This window comes from Myzus persicae, unplaced genomic scaffold, assembly GCF_001856785.1.
Source record: "Myzus persicae strain clone G006 unplaced genomic scaffold, MPER_G0061.0, whole genome shotgun sequence".
Taxonomy (NCBI): domain Eukaryota; kingdom Metazoa; phylum Arthropoda; class Insecta; order Hemiptera; family Aphididae; genus Myzus; species Myzus persicae.
In genome coordinates, this window is record NW_019104255.1 from 242,135 (window position 1) to 258,681 (window position 16,547).

The 16,547-nt window shown below is 29.6% G+C and overlaps 1 protein-coding gene across 1 annotated transcript; it reads left to right on the forward strand.

Annotated features, from left to right (window-relative positions):
- Positions 1–8,516: 8,516 nt before the first annotated feature.
- Positions 8,517–15,865, forward strand: LOC111040485 (cilia- and flagella-associated protein 70-like). Its single transcript, XM_022324416.1, has 4 exons — positions 8,517–8,643; positions 9,239–9,493; positions 14,562–14,711; positions 15,836–15,865. The coding sequence occupies exons 1-4, from the start codon at positions 8,563–8,565 to the stop codon at positions 15,863–15,865; spliced, it is 516 nt and encodes a 171-aa protein (XP_022180108.1). The 5' UTR covers positions 8,517–8,562.
- Positions 15,866–16,547: the final 682 nt, after the last annotated feature.

A 16,547-nucleotide genomic window follows, 5' to 3' on the forward strand; every position in this document is an offset into this window, starting at 1 on the left:
TTGACAGTATGTCTGTATATTATAATCATATTTACATCTAGTCATCGTTCATCTCGAGCCTCGACCATCATACAATATTCAGTAATTTTTTTTTTTATTTATCAAGACTGGCCATTATCTGTTTGTAGGGGGAAACGGTTGATTCGAGGACACGTGTTTATAGCAAGGATGTGTTGCTATAAAAACGCGGGTGATCACCCATCCGAGTGCTAGCAATGACGACCGGTACGTAGGTACGCTCAGAGCTTTGCTGCAGATTGAGTGTACGACCGCGCTTCACCAAGCCACATTTAGTAATTATTGAATACCTAATTGTAGTAGGTTGTAGGAGATACCTACTTGTGAATTTGCAAAGATGAATGCTATCGATTTGATAGCAATTAGCTATTTCTGTTATTATTTATTGCGGTTATTATATCATATTTTGACAACATTCTTAACATTTTGAATAGGTACATAGTTACCTTACATATTTTAACTATAGTTCATTAAAATGTATACCATAACACATTCTACGTTGTACAATCATTGATTTAGAATTCGTATTACTCCTGAAATTTTTTTTGTTGCATTAGTGTGAGCTATAAATAATAATTTAGTATGCGCCTGTACATAAATTATTATTACATTATTTTCGAAGAATTCTAGCACAGTATTTGATAAGACTTCTACCATTTGACACTTGGATATGTAGTTTTCGAGTTTCGTTTTATGTTATTATGTATATTGATTGATATTACAGAATCGACCTTTTTTATAACAGAAAACATTTTTATTGTGCACCGCGATATCAGTATGTCGAACATCAAGCCTCGATGGCTTAGATTATTCAATAAGAGTTTTTTCAAAAATGTGTTTATTAATTTCTGATTACAGCACCGGACACAGATATAGGTATAAATGAAAATAATATACAGAATATGAGTAATGCACTAATAAAATATATATATAAATAGTGTATTATACTATCCCATCTTATTAAATATCCTAATAAGTAATGACATTGACATAGAATAATAAATGTAAAATTATGATATATAGTGTCCATATATAGGAAGGTACATATATGTACCTAACCTAACCTAACCTAACCTACCTATAGGTATGTCGTATGTAAATACAAATTTATATAACTTAAATTAATTCATACGTCAAAAACAATAAACTAATAAAAGCAATAAATCAAAATCAATGCCACCAGTCTCAGGCATACAGAATATAAATCACGTATGGGCCCTAAAGCCCATTTATATTTTTGAAGGGCTTTTAAACGATTTACAACCCAAAATTATCGCAAATACGGAATTTCTGATTTAAATAAAAAATGTATGTACCTATGGGAGAAACGTTAAGGAAAAATGTTATAAGAATCTATTATAATATACTTTGTAATACATATACAATTGGTTTTAAAGAACAAAGATTAACCTATTTTTAATGATAAAATTTAAAAATTAAAACTATTGCGCATCAAAAAGAAAGAACCTTTCTGATTTCTGAAAAAATTAAAAAATGAACAAATCAAAAAGATCAAAGCCTTAAACATGGAAAAATGCATTTAGTGGTCTCGATTATACTTAAATACAGGTTCTGTTGAGTTTTCAGTTTCAGAATCAATTCTTTGCATCAAGGTTCCGGTTCCTGTTTTTTTACAAAGGACTGTTATTGAATACTGGTTGATAGTTGATATCAATCAATTATTAAGTTTTATAATTGGTATTTGATTTCAATATGCATATACTCATCACGGTTATATAGTCATACTTGTATGTTAAATAACAAAAATAGTTACAATACAGGGAGAAGCTTACTCGTTTAAATATTTGCCACCCTAAACCGTGGCACATAGCTCGTATGTAAATAAACATATTGTATAAATTATATTTGTGTATTGTAAATACTCGTAAATACACCGATAGCACAATCACTATGTTCCGAATTGTAGACTGAGTTATCAGATTGTGACTATTATGGGGTTAGGTATATGTGTAATGTATAAAATATATATATTAATTTTTTAGGAAATCCATAGCTCCATATTTGAGCGTGGCACATACAAGGACGTAACGAGGGACGTAAACGATCTGCGATGGTTCAGCTTGGATAACATGCCGGCAACCGTATCCACTACGGGTCAGAGGTGCGTAATCACACTATTCCCACGAATTCACGTGTTTGGCCACTTGAAGCCGATCTGCGGTAGGTCAAAAAAAAAAGAATATATACCCAACAACCAAACAAAACGAAGAAAAAAACGGGTAGGCTCCACTTAAAACAGACACACAGTATATTATATATTATAATATGTATACACGTAAAGACAATAGAGTAGAGTTTATTCAAAACATCCTATACACCATACAATGATATATATAAATATATGCTCGGTATATATAGTGCTGCCCCGTCATTTCGACATCTTGTGATTGTTGTACAGTAAAAATCCCATGAACGATATTTTTGTGTCTTAAAATGTTCCCAGATCGATACAGGTGGTCCGAATTAAACTCAAGAGCTTCGTTGGCGTGCGAGTGTATAGCGCGATGTTGAAAACGAAATTGTCTCTTTTATAATAGGTTTGAGGAATACAACGGCGCGGTGGTGAATTCGGCGAAAATCCCCGAACCAAAAGACGTACTGTTCAGAGGGCCTAGATTCGAATGGAATCTATGGAACCGATTTCTATTGAACGAAATATCCTCATATGAACTACAAGACTACATTTTCAAGTATCAACGTATACTGACTCATAACGGGGACCCGGTAACAGTATCACAGAAATAAATATCTAGAGCTAAAAACCGTTCAAAAATGTTTTTTTTTAAAACGAAATAATATATATATGTATAATAATTAGTAACATAATCTTTTACTATTTCTACCTAATGTGTATAATATGATAGAGGTAGCTGTTAATTTATAAATATTTATTAATATTTGTACTTTTTATAAACAGTGAACCTATGAAAAACAATAAAAAAATAATTGCATTCGTAATTTAAAAATATTTATAATAGAATAAATACATCCACATTGCATTCGATAATGAATTTTATTCAAACGTTTATCTGTTTAACCGTTGTTATATAAGTCGTTCATCATATCACAATGATTTCAAGTTTTTTACTGAGATGCTTTTACATGGGAACCTGTAACTTGTGCTTAGTCTATTGATTTATGACATTGATTTTATTTATGAATTATTTTTATCAGGCAAAGATATCTACTGGTCACATTTGTATTTAATGAAAACAACCCTGTGATGGTTAGCAATACTAGAAAACCACCCACGCGGGGATCTAATACCTCATCAAATACGAGCTCCAACAATGAAATAGTATTTGTAGCCTTTTTGGACTTGTCGATGTTGTTACAGCCAAATTGTATAAAAAATTATTTGTATTCAACATTTATCTTAGCCTGAAATCGAGAATTTATATTTATAGGCACTTCAATAAGATGTTTGTCCATTGTTCATAATATTGACGTAGAAATTGTAAAACACCAACAACTGTCATTCAAAAACTTTGACCTTGGTAAACTTATAAAGACAAATATCGAAGAAGATATGAAAAAGGTTTTGAATCATTTTATACATATATCTCTAAGCTATAAAAAAATGTATTTTGTACATTTAAGGTAAAACTTATTATAAATTGGGGTAATAATATTTAGTGTTTACTGTTTACTGTTTTAATGGTCATAGATTATTGACGTAAATCGGATATAGAACGTGATAATTAGTATACCATTATACCAATCAAATAATTTAGTGCCTTAGGATTGTTGGATGGTTATTAAATTTATAATAGCAATTTTCGAATACATATATTTATGTAACATATAGATACACACATGATACTCAATAGTATAATATCATAACATTTTAACATTAAAATAAAGTTAAAACTGGTATAACATTGTAATAACACTATATAATATATTACGTGGTCACTCAATATCATAAACCTACCTATCTTCATGTAAAAATGTGTTTAAGTAACTTGACTAAAAAAAAATAACATAGTGTTAAACGCATTAAGCACAGTTTTATTTACTATCATGTCATGAACTTACATAGGCTAAAGATATATCATTACGTATTAGTTATTGTACTTATTAGTTATTAACAAGGATATTTAGTGTCATGCACATCATTAAGTACCTAGAAACAACTAGTTTAAATCACTTATCCAAAAATCACACTTTTTGGTTTTTTTATCATTATGTTTGCATGTGTTTAAATTAAATAATTAAATTTAAATTAAAATATTAAATTGTACCGAATGAGATTATTTATGAATGAAAGAAATCTTATGTACATATAAGATTATAAATTATGATACATGAACCCGTCGTGATTGTGGTAATGTGTTTATGTGGCCATAATATTGTGTTATGTGATGATAACTCGTGAGACGACACGTCATGTAAAGAAACTGCAATGAAATTATATAATTCCAGAGAATAAAAACCCATTTTTAACTTTGATAACTGGCAAAGGCGTTAGATCGTGGAGGGGTTTATTTTTAAACGATTTAATTTAATAATTGCTTATGTCAACACATCGTACAAAAATATATACATTGAATAATTAAAATATTGCATTTGTTTAGTCTAGATCTAGATCACCAGCGCTAGAAACGTCTGACAGTAGAGGAGCGTCCACTCAAATGCCACCAGAATGGACACTTCCGTTTGTAGTTGTTGACATTTCCGTGGCTTATTCACTTTACGATCAGTATTTAAAATATTTAACAGCAAGGTAAAAGTTACGATAACACGAATTTATTCAACTCATTGTTTACCATTGTAATTACTTAACTGTGTAAATATAGTCAAACCGCTCTGATGCAGATGAATCTTATTCCTGAGAGCCCACAAGCTGTAACATGTGACCAATCAAGGTTCAATAAGTACCAAGAAACTTTGAAAAACATCATAGAAACGTTGTTAAATAACGTAAATATCATATTAAAAATTTGGGGTAACACAAATTAATACCTACATAGAATAGTTCCTTTTTTTGGTAAAATTAATAGAGTGAAACGGCCTTTTCGTTTTGTTAAAGTGTAGGGACTATTATTTATGATTAACTTTTATTTTAAATTAAAATATATATATTATTGAAATAAGTTATAATAGAAACAATGTTGGACTTTACTTCAGCAGAACACCTGCCATGGTAAATTATTTATAGAGTATACTCTCGTACCTTATTCAAATGACATTTCCATAATTTAACTTATATGTTGTTACACCTGTGTGGTATACAATATTTTTTAACACTGCGTTTCCTTCATAATAAATTATTAATTTAAATATTATTTATTACGTTATTTTCCGAATAAATAGTCGAATAGTGATAATGATGAAAATAGTGTCGAAAGATGCGTGCATGAACTTAAAATTTCTGGAACTTACGAGTCAATGCAATCGTCGTTGTTGGGCGAAATCCTGTTGTATATTCGTGAAAATTATGGAAGTCCGTTGATCGGTGAAACGATTCAGGTAAATATTCAATAGTTAGAAGTTCGTTCACCGTAAGTCATTGATGAATTTTCATCGAATGAAAATCTAAAATCACCCAAAATGCTCAAAATGCACAAATACAACACAGTACTATTTTTTGTAAAATGATCTTGTTTTACTTTTTTTTTTATAAAATTGAATTTACCGGGTTAGTGGTGGTTGCATACAGTAAGTATACACAGTATATATTATTTACGTCCATCTTCAGCAGTCACGATAAGTTGGCGTTTGAGAATAAGATTATAAATACGCACAACACAATGGTATACTGCAGTTACTGTCATTATATATCTTTGTCTTAAGAGTTTCGTAAATCGTATTTTCGTGGATTTGGTGGACAAAATGAAGAAAGCAGTGGAATCGTTCGAGTTTCCGCAATCCGAAGGTGTTGATGACTTACAATTTGATCGTGTGATAGTTTACGCCAGAGAAGCGGCCGAGATGGAACAGGCGAAACGTGCCAAAATATTTTACTTTGACGTAAGAGCATCTCAGATGAAAAAAATTAGGATAACGACGCGTTTTAACGTCTGTCCATTTCAGTTAAACTCTACAGCTGATGCAAGGTGTAACCCGAACTACTGGTTATTATACGCTAGTTTATGCTCAAGGCGACTAGATTTCGATACGGCTTTGGAGTATGTCAAAGAAGTGTTACTAGTCGACAGTGGCAACCGAATCGGGCGAGTTTAACAGGGCTATAAACTAGTATAGTTACTGTCACCGTAAAAAAAAAACACTCGTTCATAATATACAAAAACTTAGAAGAAAAAAAACGAAATCGACTGACGAAAATCTAGCACATAATTTTTATAATCGTCACTTTCAAAAAAAAACTAAAAAATACGTTGATATTTATTCCGTTCGTATTTCGTATCGCACTAATGAAAAATATTCGAATTTCTTCGTCATGTGTATGATATAAGACAACCGACTTTCTTCGTAACAAATTTATTTGGTATAGGTACAGATTTATAATTTTTTTTTTCATTCGATCGCACTGTACCTACTTCGTATACGCGCGTAAATAAGTCAATAATTCCGGGATGCAAATTCACTGAAATGAATATAAGCTCTGGTTTCGTTAATTCCAATGCCTTATTATTATTTACTCTGCTATAACTTTCAAATCGCATTGCAATTCATTCATGCGATTGCCCTAAAAATGTCAATACTTATTAAACGGTCGATACTATCATTGATATGTACATAAAAGTCGACAATTTTACGGTGTTAAATATTGTTATATATAGTGCCGTTATAATAATGATAATATATTATGCCATTTTATATCGTTATGATATTTTCATTTAAATTCCAACTGTTGATACAATTACCAATTGAGATAATTTTTTAACTTCTACCTACTTCCGTCACGCGTGTTGACGACTCGTCGAAAAATGTACCGACATTCGTGATTTTATTATGTTTAATCAAATAAACTACAGTTAATCACAATACAAAACAAAATATTATAAGGGTTGAATTAATTAACAATTATTAACAGGTTATTTTTGTATGCCGCAATACAGTTGACCATTCACGAGGACAATAACAATGGCGAAATCGTGTTGAAATCTTTGATAATGAGTCACGGAGACTTCAGCGAAGTGTACGCCTTGCTCGGTGTTCACTATTCAATACTGAACTTGTTTGAATCTAGCTACATCATGCTGCAAAGGGGTAATTATAGTATAGTTAATGTATTCTATAATATGTGAATTGCAGTGTGTGATGAATTAGAAAGAGAAGTAAGATTTATTGTTTATATTCATACGAATAAAATGTAGTGAAGCAGTTATTATATAGGTATATTCATTTAGAAAATATTATAAAATTATCACATTTTTCCTTTTAATATACAATTTAAAATTACAAGAAGATTTAATGTGTTTGAAAATTTATTGTAACGACCATCTTGAAGGTAAGGTTTTGTTTTATACTTTGATATTATGTTCTTAGGACAATAAAAAATTTAAAAAATTACTATTTACAGGTTTATTGTAATCATCATGAAATGTCAGTCATGAATTGTAAATTGTTACCTACTTATAATATAATAGCATATATTTAAAAATGATTTATAATTTATCTGTAAAAAGACTGAACAATATCAATAGGTGTCTATTTTTAAAATACAATTGCAAAGTGATTAATGTTTATGATTGATATTTGATATAATGATATTGGTTTTTAATAAATAGTGGAAGAATAAACCAATAATATACTCAAATTATTTAATTAAAATATTAATATCTTTAACTACTTAAAAATTATAAGTACTTTCAGAAACAAAACCCAACCTTCGAAAAAAATGAAAAACCACCAGCGGATATTTAAAAAATGTAGACAAACCATGTCCCCACCCCCACGGAATAACGTTATAAAATCGTTAACGTCTTTTACATCTTCATTTAAAATCATTTGTGTATCTATACAAAAAGTGATTGAAAAAATATATAGTATTTACTATTTAAATTAATGGTACGAAATCTTAATAAACATGTTAACATCATGCATAATACATATAAAAATATTATATAATATATATATAGCAACTAATAAATGAATAATAATATACTATCTATCAAATTCTAATTACGTTTACATTAATTGAGTCTAAAAAAATATTTAGGTGATCTCTAGTTTATTAATTATTACTTTCTTTAAGCATGTTATAATAGTTAAGACTAAATTGCTCGAAAATGGTCATTTTTTCAAACACCGTCATTATTTATCTATATATTACTTGCTATTATAGCTGAAAGGTGTGTTGAAGTAGACACATTTGAAAATGATGTTCTCATGAGCAAAAATCCAATGAGTTGGACACCAATAAGTCATGAAAACGATCCTTTGATGAAATGCGTAATTTTACTATTAAAGTTCGAATTAGTAAAAGTCAGTAAAATAGTATATCAATGAATATAATGGAATTTACATAAAATTATTCTAAATCATTATATTTTTAAGTTGGCGAAACATTGTTTAAAATTAGTGAAAAATCAAAGTGAACAGTACCATTATTACATGGCAGTATGTGAGTACAAAAAAGGAAACTATTTAGCAAGTTTAGAACATTTAAAAAGTGATAAATTGATAGAAAAATATGTAAGTAGTAAGAAAGTATATTGTAATATTTACTATATTTTTCATAGTTTCATATTATATCAAAGTACTATATTATTTTATATAAATTATAATTAGGAAACTTACCTACTATACAAATGCACCTGCTGCCTATTGAATAAATGTTAAGCAATAAAAAATTATCAATAATGATTTGCTATTAGGTACGCCTTACTTTTTATCCTTAAAAATGTGTTCAAATAAGTGTATATAGAACAATTCAGAGCTGCACATTTATATAGTTATATTTCTAAAGTTTAGAAAACTTTCCTTTTAGATAAAAAATTATGTAAAACAAACATTTTGAGCACTATAATTTTATACCACTATAAAAATATATCTATTTAAACATGTCGCATTGTCTTATAATATAAACCTACATTCTATACTAAACCAAAGTATGTGTAACATCAAAATTACTACAAATAAATACACTATAATAAATCATAAACGATAAAACATAGGTGTATAATTAATTTTAATAAATCAAATCACGCTTGCATATAAAGCAGTCGTTTGGTTTTAATATATATATTTTTTAATATTGTACTTCTTGGAATCTGTTTTTTTTTTGCAGAAGAAAGTTACTGACGTATTAAAATTTCTTAACGATATAGAGTTAAACGAACAGCTCGATATTTTTGAAAATGACTTGCTTCACATAATATATTCGGAGACCCCTTGTGAAGAATTACATTTGATCTATTTAAAAGGAGCTATGCATTGCTATAAAAATAAATTTTACATCAAAGGAGTGGAAATTTGTCAAATCGCTTGCACTGTATTACGCACACCAATGATATTGACATTGTTAGCCAAATGTTTAATACAGGTGATTTTTTTAAAATTAAATTTAGTACATAAGAATATTTTTAATTTCACAAAAGGACACTTATGATCTCGCACTGGTTTTATTATACCAAAAAACTCACGGAAAAGTGTCGACAAATAAATGTAAATAAAAACCTGTAAATCCGTATAAAAATTATAAGGAAGGTAATTAGATGCATTTACATACCTTAAATTACAAATTTAACATTCAATACATATTATTCTCACTCAGCAATTCAGCATAATTTCTGATGAAACCGTGTAATATAATATAATATATAAGTATTCTGCAGTAGATACATATACAGTAAAAAAATGTATAATGAATAATTTTTTGAGTCTGCCCGCAGACGTTTCTTGATATCTAGTCTGACTAAACTACATTTTTTATCATCACATCTTTGTAAGCTAAATATCAATAAATTATAATAACAAATAACAATAGGTTATTAGTTATTAGGTCATCTAATGTTTCAAATTTCAATTTATAATCTATGCGAATGAACAATAGACTATTACGATAACGAAATGTAATATTTAATTACTCGTTACTTCCTGTAAGAGTTTTAATTAATAAAATAATGTAGAAAATATAGTTATTTAGTTTTATATTGGCAGTAAAGCGCATATGGAATATACATAAAATATATATAAGCCATTAGGCAATTATTGTATAATATTATTTAAGTAGGTATCTACAATATACGTTAAACCTTAACTCAAGTATCATCCAATAATATTTAACTACCTTTATGTACACAAAACGTTCATATTATATTGTTATAACTTATAATATCAGAAAATGCATTTTAAACGTTCGCGTGTTGCCATTTTACCGCTGATACTTGTTTCATCCTAAAATTGCCACAGGTCATTTGAGTTTAGTCGTTTGTACTACCTAACTCTCATTCTTATCTAACAATTATTTTTTATTCCTTGTCGTAATTTATGTTCGTTATGTGTCAATTTTCACTTTTAAATACAATATAATTCACATATATATATTCGCTGAACATCGCCTCTGTCTAAAAGTTTTAAATGTTTTACTTAACCAATAGATACTTGTACCCATCATCTATAAAAAAAACTTTTTCCTGTTGTTACTAAGATGATAGGAAACGTTAAGGGTCTAGGGAGGAAGTCGATACAGACATACGCAGTTAAGGCGGACTTATTCATAAGAAATAACATACTTGAGTATACTAAGTGCTTGATAAAGTCAAAAACGAACAAAATTATTAAATTATTAACCACAGCCATAAATAGTTCGAAGTATACCTTTCAAAATTAATTACCTATTAATTATTGTATCTTATAATATTATGAATTATTATAGCAATAGTTAATATATAAGTATAGCTTATTTTCAGCTAAAATATTTATTTGAGTTATATTTTAAATATAATTTAAATAATGTGTAATCGGTAGTACAATTTAATATAATAAATTCAAATTTATCAATGGAAAAACGATGACTTTTCTTTCTTTTTAGGTGTTTCTGAAAAGAAATGTTTTAAAATAAGTAGTTACTAACTATTACTTCTTTAACTTCCGTTTTCCATAGTTAGTTGTAACGACGACTGAAATGTTAAAACTAAACGCATAGGTGCTAAACAAAATATACCCGTAGTATATACACCATAAATATAAACAACAAACGTACCTACTAAAAATTAAATTCCATAAATAATATAGACTAATTCAAACATTATATTATTATCACCCTCATTTGGGCTCTAGGACTTACTTATCCAGACAAAACAAGTATAGGTACTTACCCGAATAGCGTGCTTACGTGACCAGATGACCAACGATTTTATATTTTTATCAAAACAAACTCTAGACCGTACCGTAACGTCCGACTCCCTGCTAAACAATATAGTATATATAGTGTAGGTAGGTGGAGGAGCTTTATGAAATGCAAATGTATAAGTACCTACAGTGGCGGCGGGATATAATTCTCTTCGAAGCAATTGCTTCATAGCTTCAACATGGTAAATTATCATTTTGATGTAATAAAGGGGGTGGTTGGTGGTAAAAATATTAGAAATATACAATTTGCTTCTAAGTCTCAAAAAGTTCGCGCCACCACCGGGCATCTAAACGATTTAAACAGAGACTATATAATAAATATAAATAATTATTGTTGTATAACTCACTGTTTTCGAAAAATTGAGTAGTTTCGATCCAAATACCATCGACGTGTAAAGTTCTAGAAAAATATCTAAAAGCAGTGCTTTGCCAATACAGGAATACATTTTTCTGGTGCATGAACGTCCTCGTTGCGTGTAACGCGATCCAACCTTTTGGCAAATAATTTAATGACTCGTATACTGCACCGACACTAGTATATAGTGACTTTTCGTCGAAATGTACGCTAGGAGTCATAATATATATATATAATAACAATATAGTCTGTGTATAATATCTATATTTTTTGTATACATATGATATGGTGTACACATAGTGTTATGATTATGTATGTTTTTTCACTTTGGCACGTTTCATCATCATAATACCTGTATAATATATCGCATAACGGCTAATGCACTCCTACAAAACCGTCGGCACGGTCGGCGCATACAATATATTACGTCTACCTACTGCAGTAGGTACGTAGGTATTAATTTCACGTTACATTACGACGATGTGAGTATAGTTTCCGGATTTTCTGGAAAAACGATAAGCTGTGGCGGCGCAGTAAGTTTCGTCGAAACAAGTTTTCGCGTTCACCCGATACATGCCACGGAACGCGTCTAAATGTCCCCTCGTCGGAAGACGTGCAGGCGTATATATCGATATAATGTATATATATATATATATATGTCTGGTATATATATGTACACGCGGGAGAGTGTGTGCGTTTTTTTGTTTGCGGATATACACTTAGTCGAGTTGTATGTATATATATATATGGTTACGCTGCTGTCGTACGGAAGATATCATCGATTGCGTTTCCTATGTACGGACGTAATTCAAGTATATAATAATATATTATTATACATATGTATAGTGCGCCGCCTTATATGTGTGTCGTGTGTGTCTCTCTAATCTTCGGCCATCGATAAAAGGTCAACTGCATAACGCGCACCCCACATTGTTATTTGTTATTTTTATGTATCATAGTATATACGCGCTTCCGTCGATTCCAAAATACGAGTCTAATTCGTTTTCCATCCCCGCGTCATTGATAAAAATCAACGACCGTGGACAAAAACACTTTATATATATATATACTGACAGGCGACAGCACAACAGCGTTATATCCATATATATATATATATATATTTACGTATAAAATGTATTCAACCACGGACGGTATAGACTCAATGTATAATATATATATATAGACCATGTATAGAGGGTGCCTTACTGTGATATATTTATAAATTATGATGCCGGCTGCCAGACTTGTAGTCGAACGAAACTTTTCGACGGCCGATAAATTTGAACGCAACGCCATTAAATACAATTTTCATTTTTTTCCCGCACATATAGCTGGGGACTACAAAAAATGTTGGTTTTATTCATATTGTCGAATTGCAGCGAGGTACACGATATTATATCGCGCACTGTGCACACTGCACATATATGGCTATTGTGGACAGTGTGTATGGAAATGAACTCAATTCAAATCATCAACCAATACAAACCATCATGCTGTGGGATCACATTGGCTTCAGATATCGTCATAGGGTAACCACCGCTCCCAGGGATATAGTTATTCCGTCACAAAAAAATTGTTATTCAGTGATAAATTTGAAAAAAATTATATTTTAATTGTTTTTTTTTTTTTTGGTCACATATTTACTTTTTTGAATGACATTAATTACACACCATCACACCATACATTTTTAATTTTATACTCCAAAGATCACAATTTTTCTATTAGGTAGCCAAGTAAGTAAATGGAAATCGAATTTTAAACTAACGTCTATAATAGTCATAGTTAGAAATAGTTATAGAAATGAATAATAATAGTATTTAAAGTTTAAATTAATGGTGTGTAATTGTGTAAACAATGTAGGTAATGAGAGAAATGTAGATTAACATTTATTCTGATTTACCTATACATAATGTTAATATACCTATACAGCTTATATAGGTACCTACCCGCCCACCCCTCTAATTCTATGATTTAACTACTTAGTTAACTAATTGTTCAACGTTTGATTTTCATACCCAGGATTATAGCCCCTGCTTCGGAATATAAAATACAAATGTATACTGGGGCCATATTTTTTTTTTTTTTATAATACAAAATAGTAAAATAAATATTATTTTAATTTTAAATGTTGTGTTAAATATTATGTAAGAAAAATATTTTCAAAAACATTATTGCTTTTCAAGATAATGCGTGTTAACGTTTAAAATAATTACCCTTTATTATAGTTATAATATTAACTCGTTCAGCCTTGCTGCAATTTATCTACACATCCCGATGACACATGATATTGTAGTCACACAGATGATATTATAATACAATATAGGTAATATAATAATGTACAAAAATAAGACAATGTAATTCGTCCTTCAAATTATTTCAATATAGTTCTGTTTTGTATTAAACACGGGCGGCAGTGCACTTGTGCGGTATATAAACCTACCTTCCATAATAATGTATTAATGTATACCACCAAACGAATCATTTGATAATGATTAAAAACACGTTAGATTGTCGTCGTTGAGCTGATTTACTGCATAGGTATAAATACATTTAATATGCAGGTACCTATAGTACCTCCATAGTATAACCCTGCAGCCTCTACCTAGTAAAATACCTACACCAGTGCCATAGATGCATAATACACGCGTGACCGGGGGCGATCGCATATATAATTTTATAATTTGTTTATTATAATTATTCGCGTTCAACAATATGATATATATACGCCCGCGACAGTCGTACCTTTAAGTATATACATATTATGTAAGGTGCTATATATTATATTTAATATTCCTATATAGGTATTGTATATCATACCTACAACATTGTTTTTTCACTATACAACCATATTATTATATTTGTGTATATTTTATTATTATTTATTATTATACCTAATATTTAGATTGGTGAATTGGAAACCGCCGAGAGCGCACTGGACGAAGCAAACGTCATGGACATAAAGAACGAGGAAGTGTGGGCATACCTGACGGTGGTAAACATCAAAATGGGAAACGCTGACGAAGCGAAAATGTGTTACATGCGAGCACTTGAGGTGATTATGATATTGATATAAGTGTGTGTATTTTAACGTTATAGTTTAAAGACCAGGACTTTAATAGTGTATTGTCGCAATTATTATGATTATTGTCATATTTCAAAACACAATTGTGAACAAATTTAGGTACCTATATTTGTAAGTATGTAGTGCATTAGTGTGTAGGCTACCTACATGTTCTAATTGTTGTCATGATTAATAATTATAGATTGTATTATAATATATGTATACATTCGTCCATATTTTAGTCATTAAATATATAAAGATATAATAATAACAATAATATAATTTTCGATACCCAATGGGGCGGGGGGATACATATAGAGTGTGAGAACTGAGAGTGCGGTGCACCCTTGGACAATAAAATTAAAATGTTGCCACAGTAAAACAATGAAATAATTTATATAATAATAATTACATTTTAAAACAATTGAAAACAATACTAGAACAATATATTGCAGTAACTTAGCATCGCCTAGTTTGATTTTTGGTTTTTCCGCATTTATTTATGAAACATGCCAACGTGATCATACGTGAGGTCGTGAGATAACTATAAAATCAATTTTAGGCATATCGCAACATTTTATACAGCTTACTTTCAATGTCAAAAAATAACCACAACGAAGAATATCCATACTTTTTTATCTTGAACTTTGGTAATAGATCAAACAGTGGAACGACTAGGGCTATAATGTTGGGGTGTAGGGCTGTGGCCCCACCTTATATTACACGAACAGTAACCCGTGGGGGGCTTGCCCCCACACCCTCCATATTTTTTTAATTAGAAATATAAGAAATTACAAAAAAAACAACAGATATTTATTTACTTAAGTTTCTTTGTTCACAACAATAACATATACTAACTATAGGAAGTCACTATATTATAGTGTATATTATGGTTCAGTCTTTAGTGTACATAGCCACATAGGTACTGTGAAGTTATGTAAAATAATCATACCAATAAACCGACATAAATCGTTTCCTTAAAAACAAATATAGGTATACAGATAATGACATATTATACTATACTTATCATACATAGGTAATATAAAATAATTATAAGCTTTAAATAAATAAATAAAAATTACAGTTAAATTTTAAAAGGTTTATTAATATTTTAGGAAACAATTGAACAATTTTTGGGAAATTAAACCTTCCCAGTTCCAATTTTAAGCTTAAGAGAATATGAGATAAACTCATTGTAATAATATTAAATTTAATATATCAATATTGAACAAAACGAAACTGTATTGCAATGCATATAATTCGAGCTAAGGCAGTAAGCCTAAAATGTATAAAATGTCGAAGATACTTTAGTCTTATACTGCATATATAGGTACCTAATATCCAATTAAAAGGATATCATTTGTGGTATAGTATCCATTATTAAAATAAAATTAAGCAGATTTACACGGATTTTTCGGAAAAAAACAAAAAGGTAAAAGCTGGTATTTTTACGCAAAACAACTTTTTGGTGAAATGAAAAACGAACAACAGTTGATAGTTTGATACCTTAATTTCCTCCAAATATTTAAAAGACCATTTTCTAAGTTGAGAGTAAATACATAGTATTTTTTTATGAACGTCTAAAGAAAGAATTTTAACCAAATTCGATAAAATCACAAAATCACGACAATATACAAATTATTTTATAAAAATTCATAAAAATGTTATTTGTACATTTCTTACATCTAAGATTCGAACATTCAATAGAAGGTTCCTCGTGCATTTTTTTACTATTAACATAAACAAAGTTTACCGGAAAGTCGCATTAACATTTATAAGCTATTGATAATAATAAATTGATATTGGCGATAATATATTATATTCATC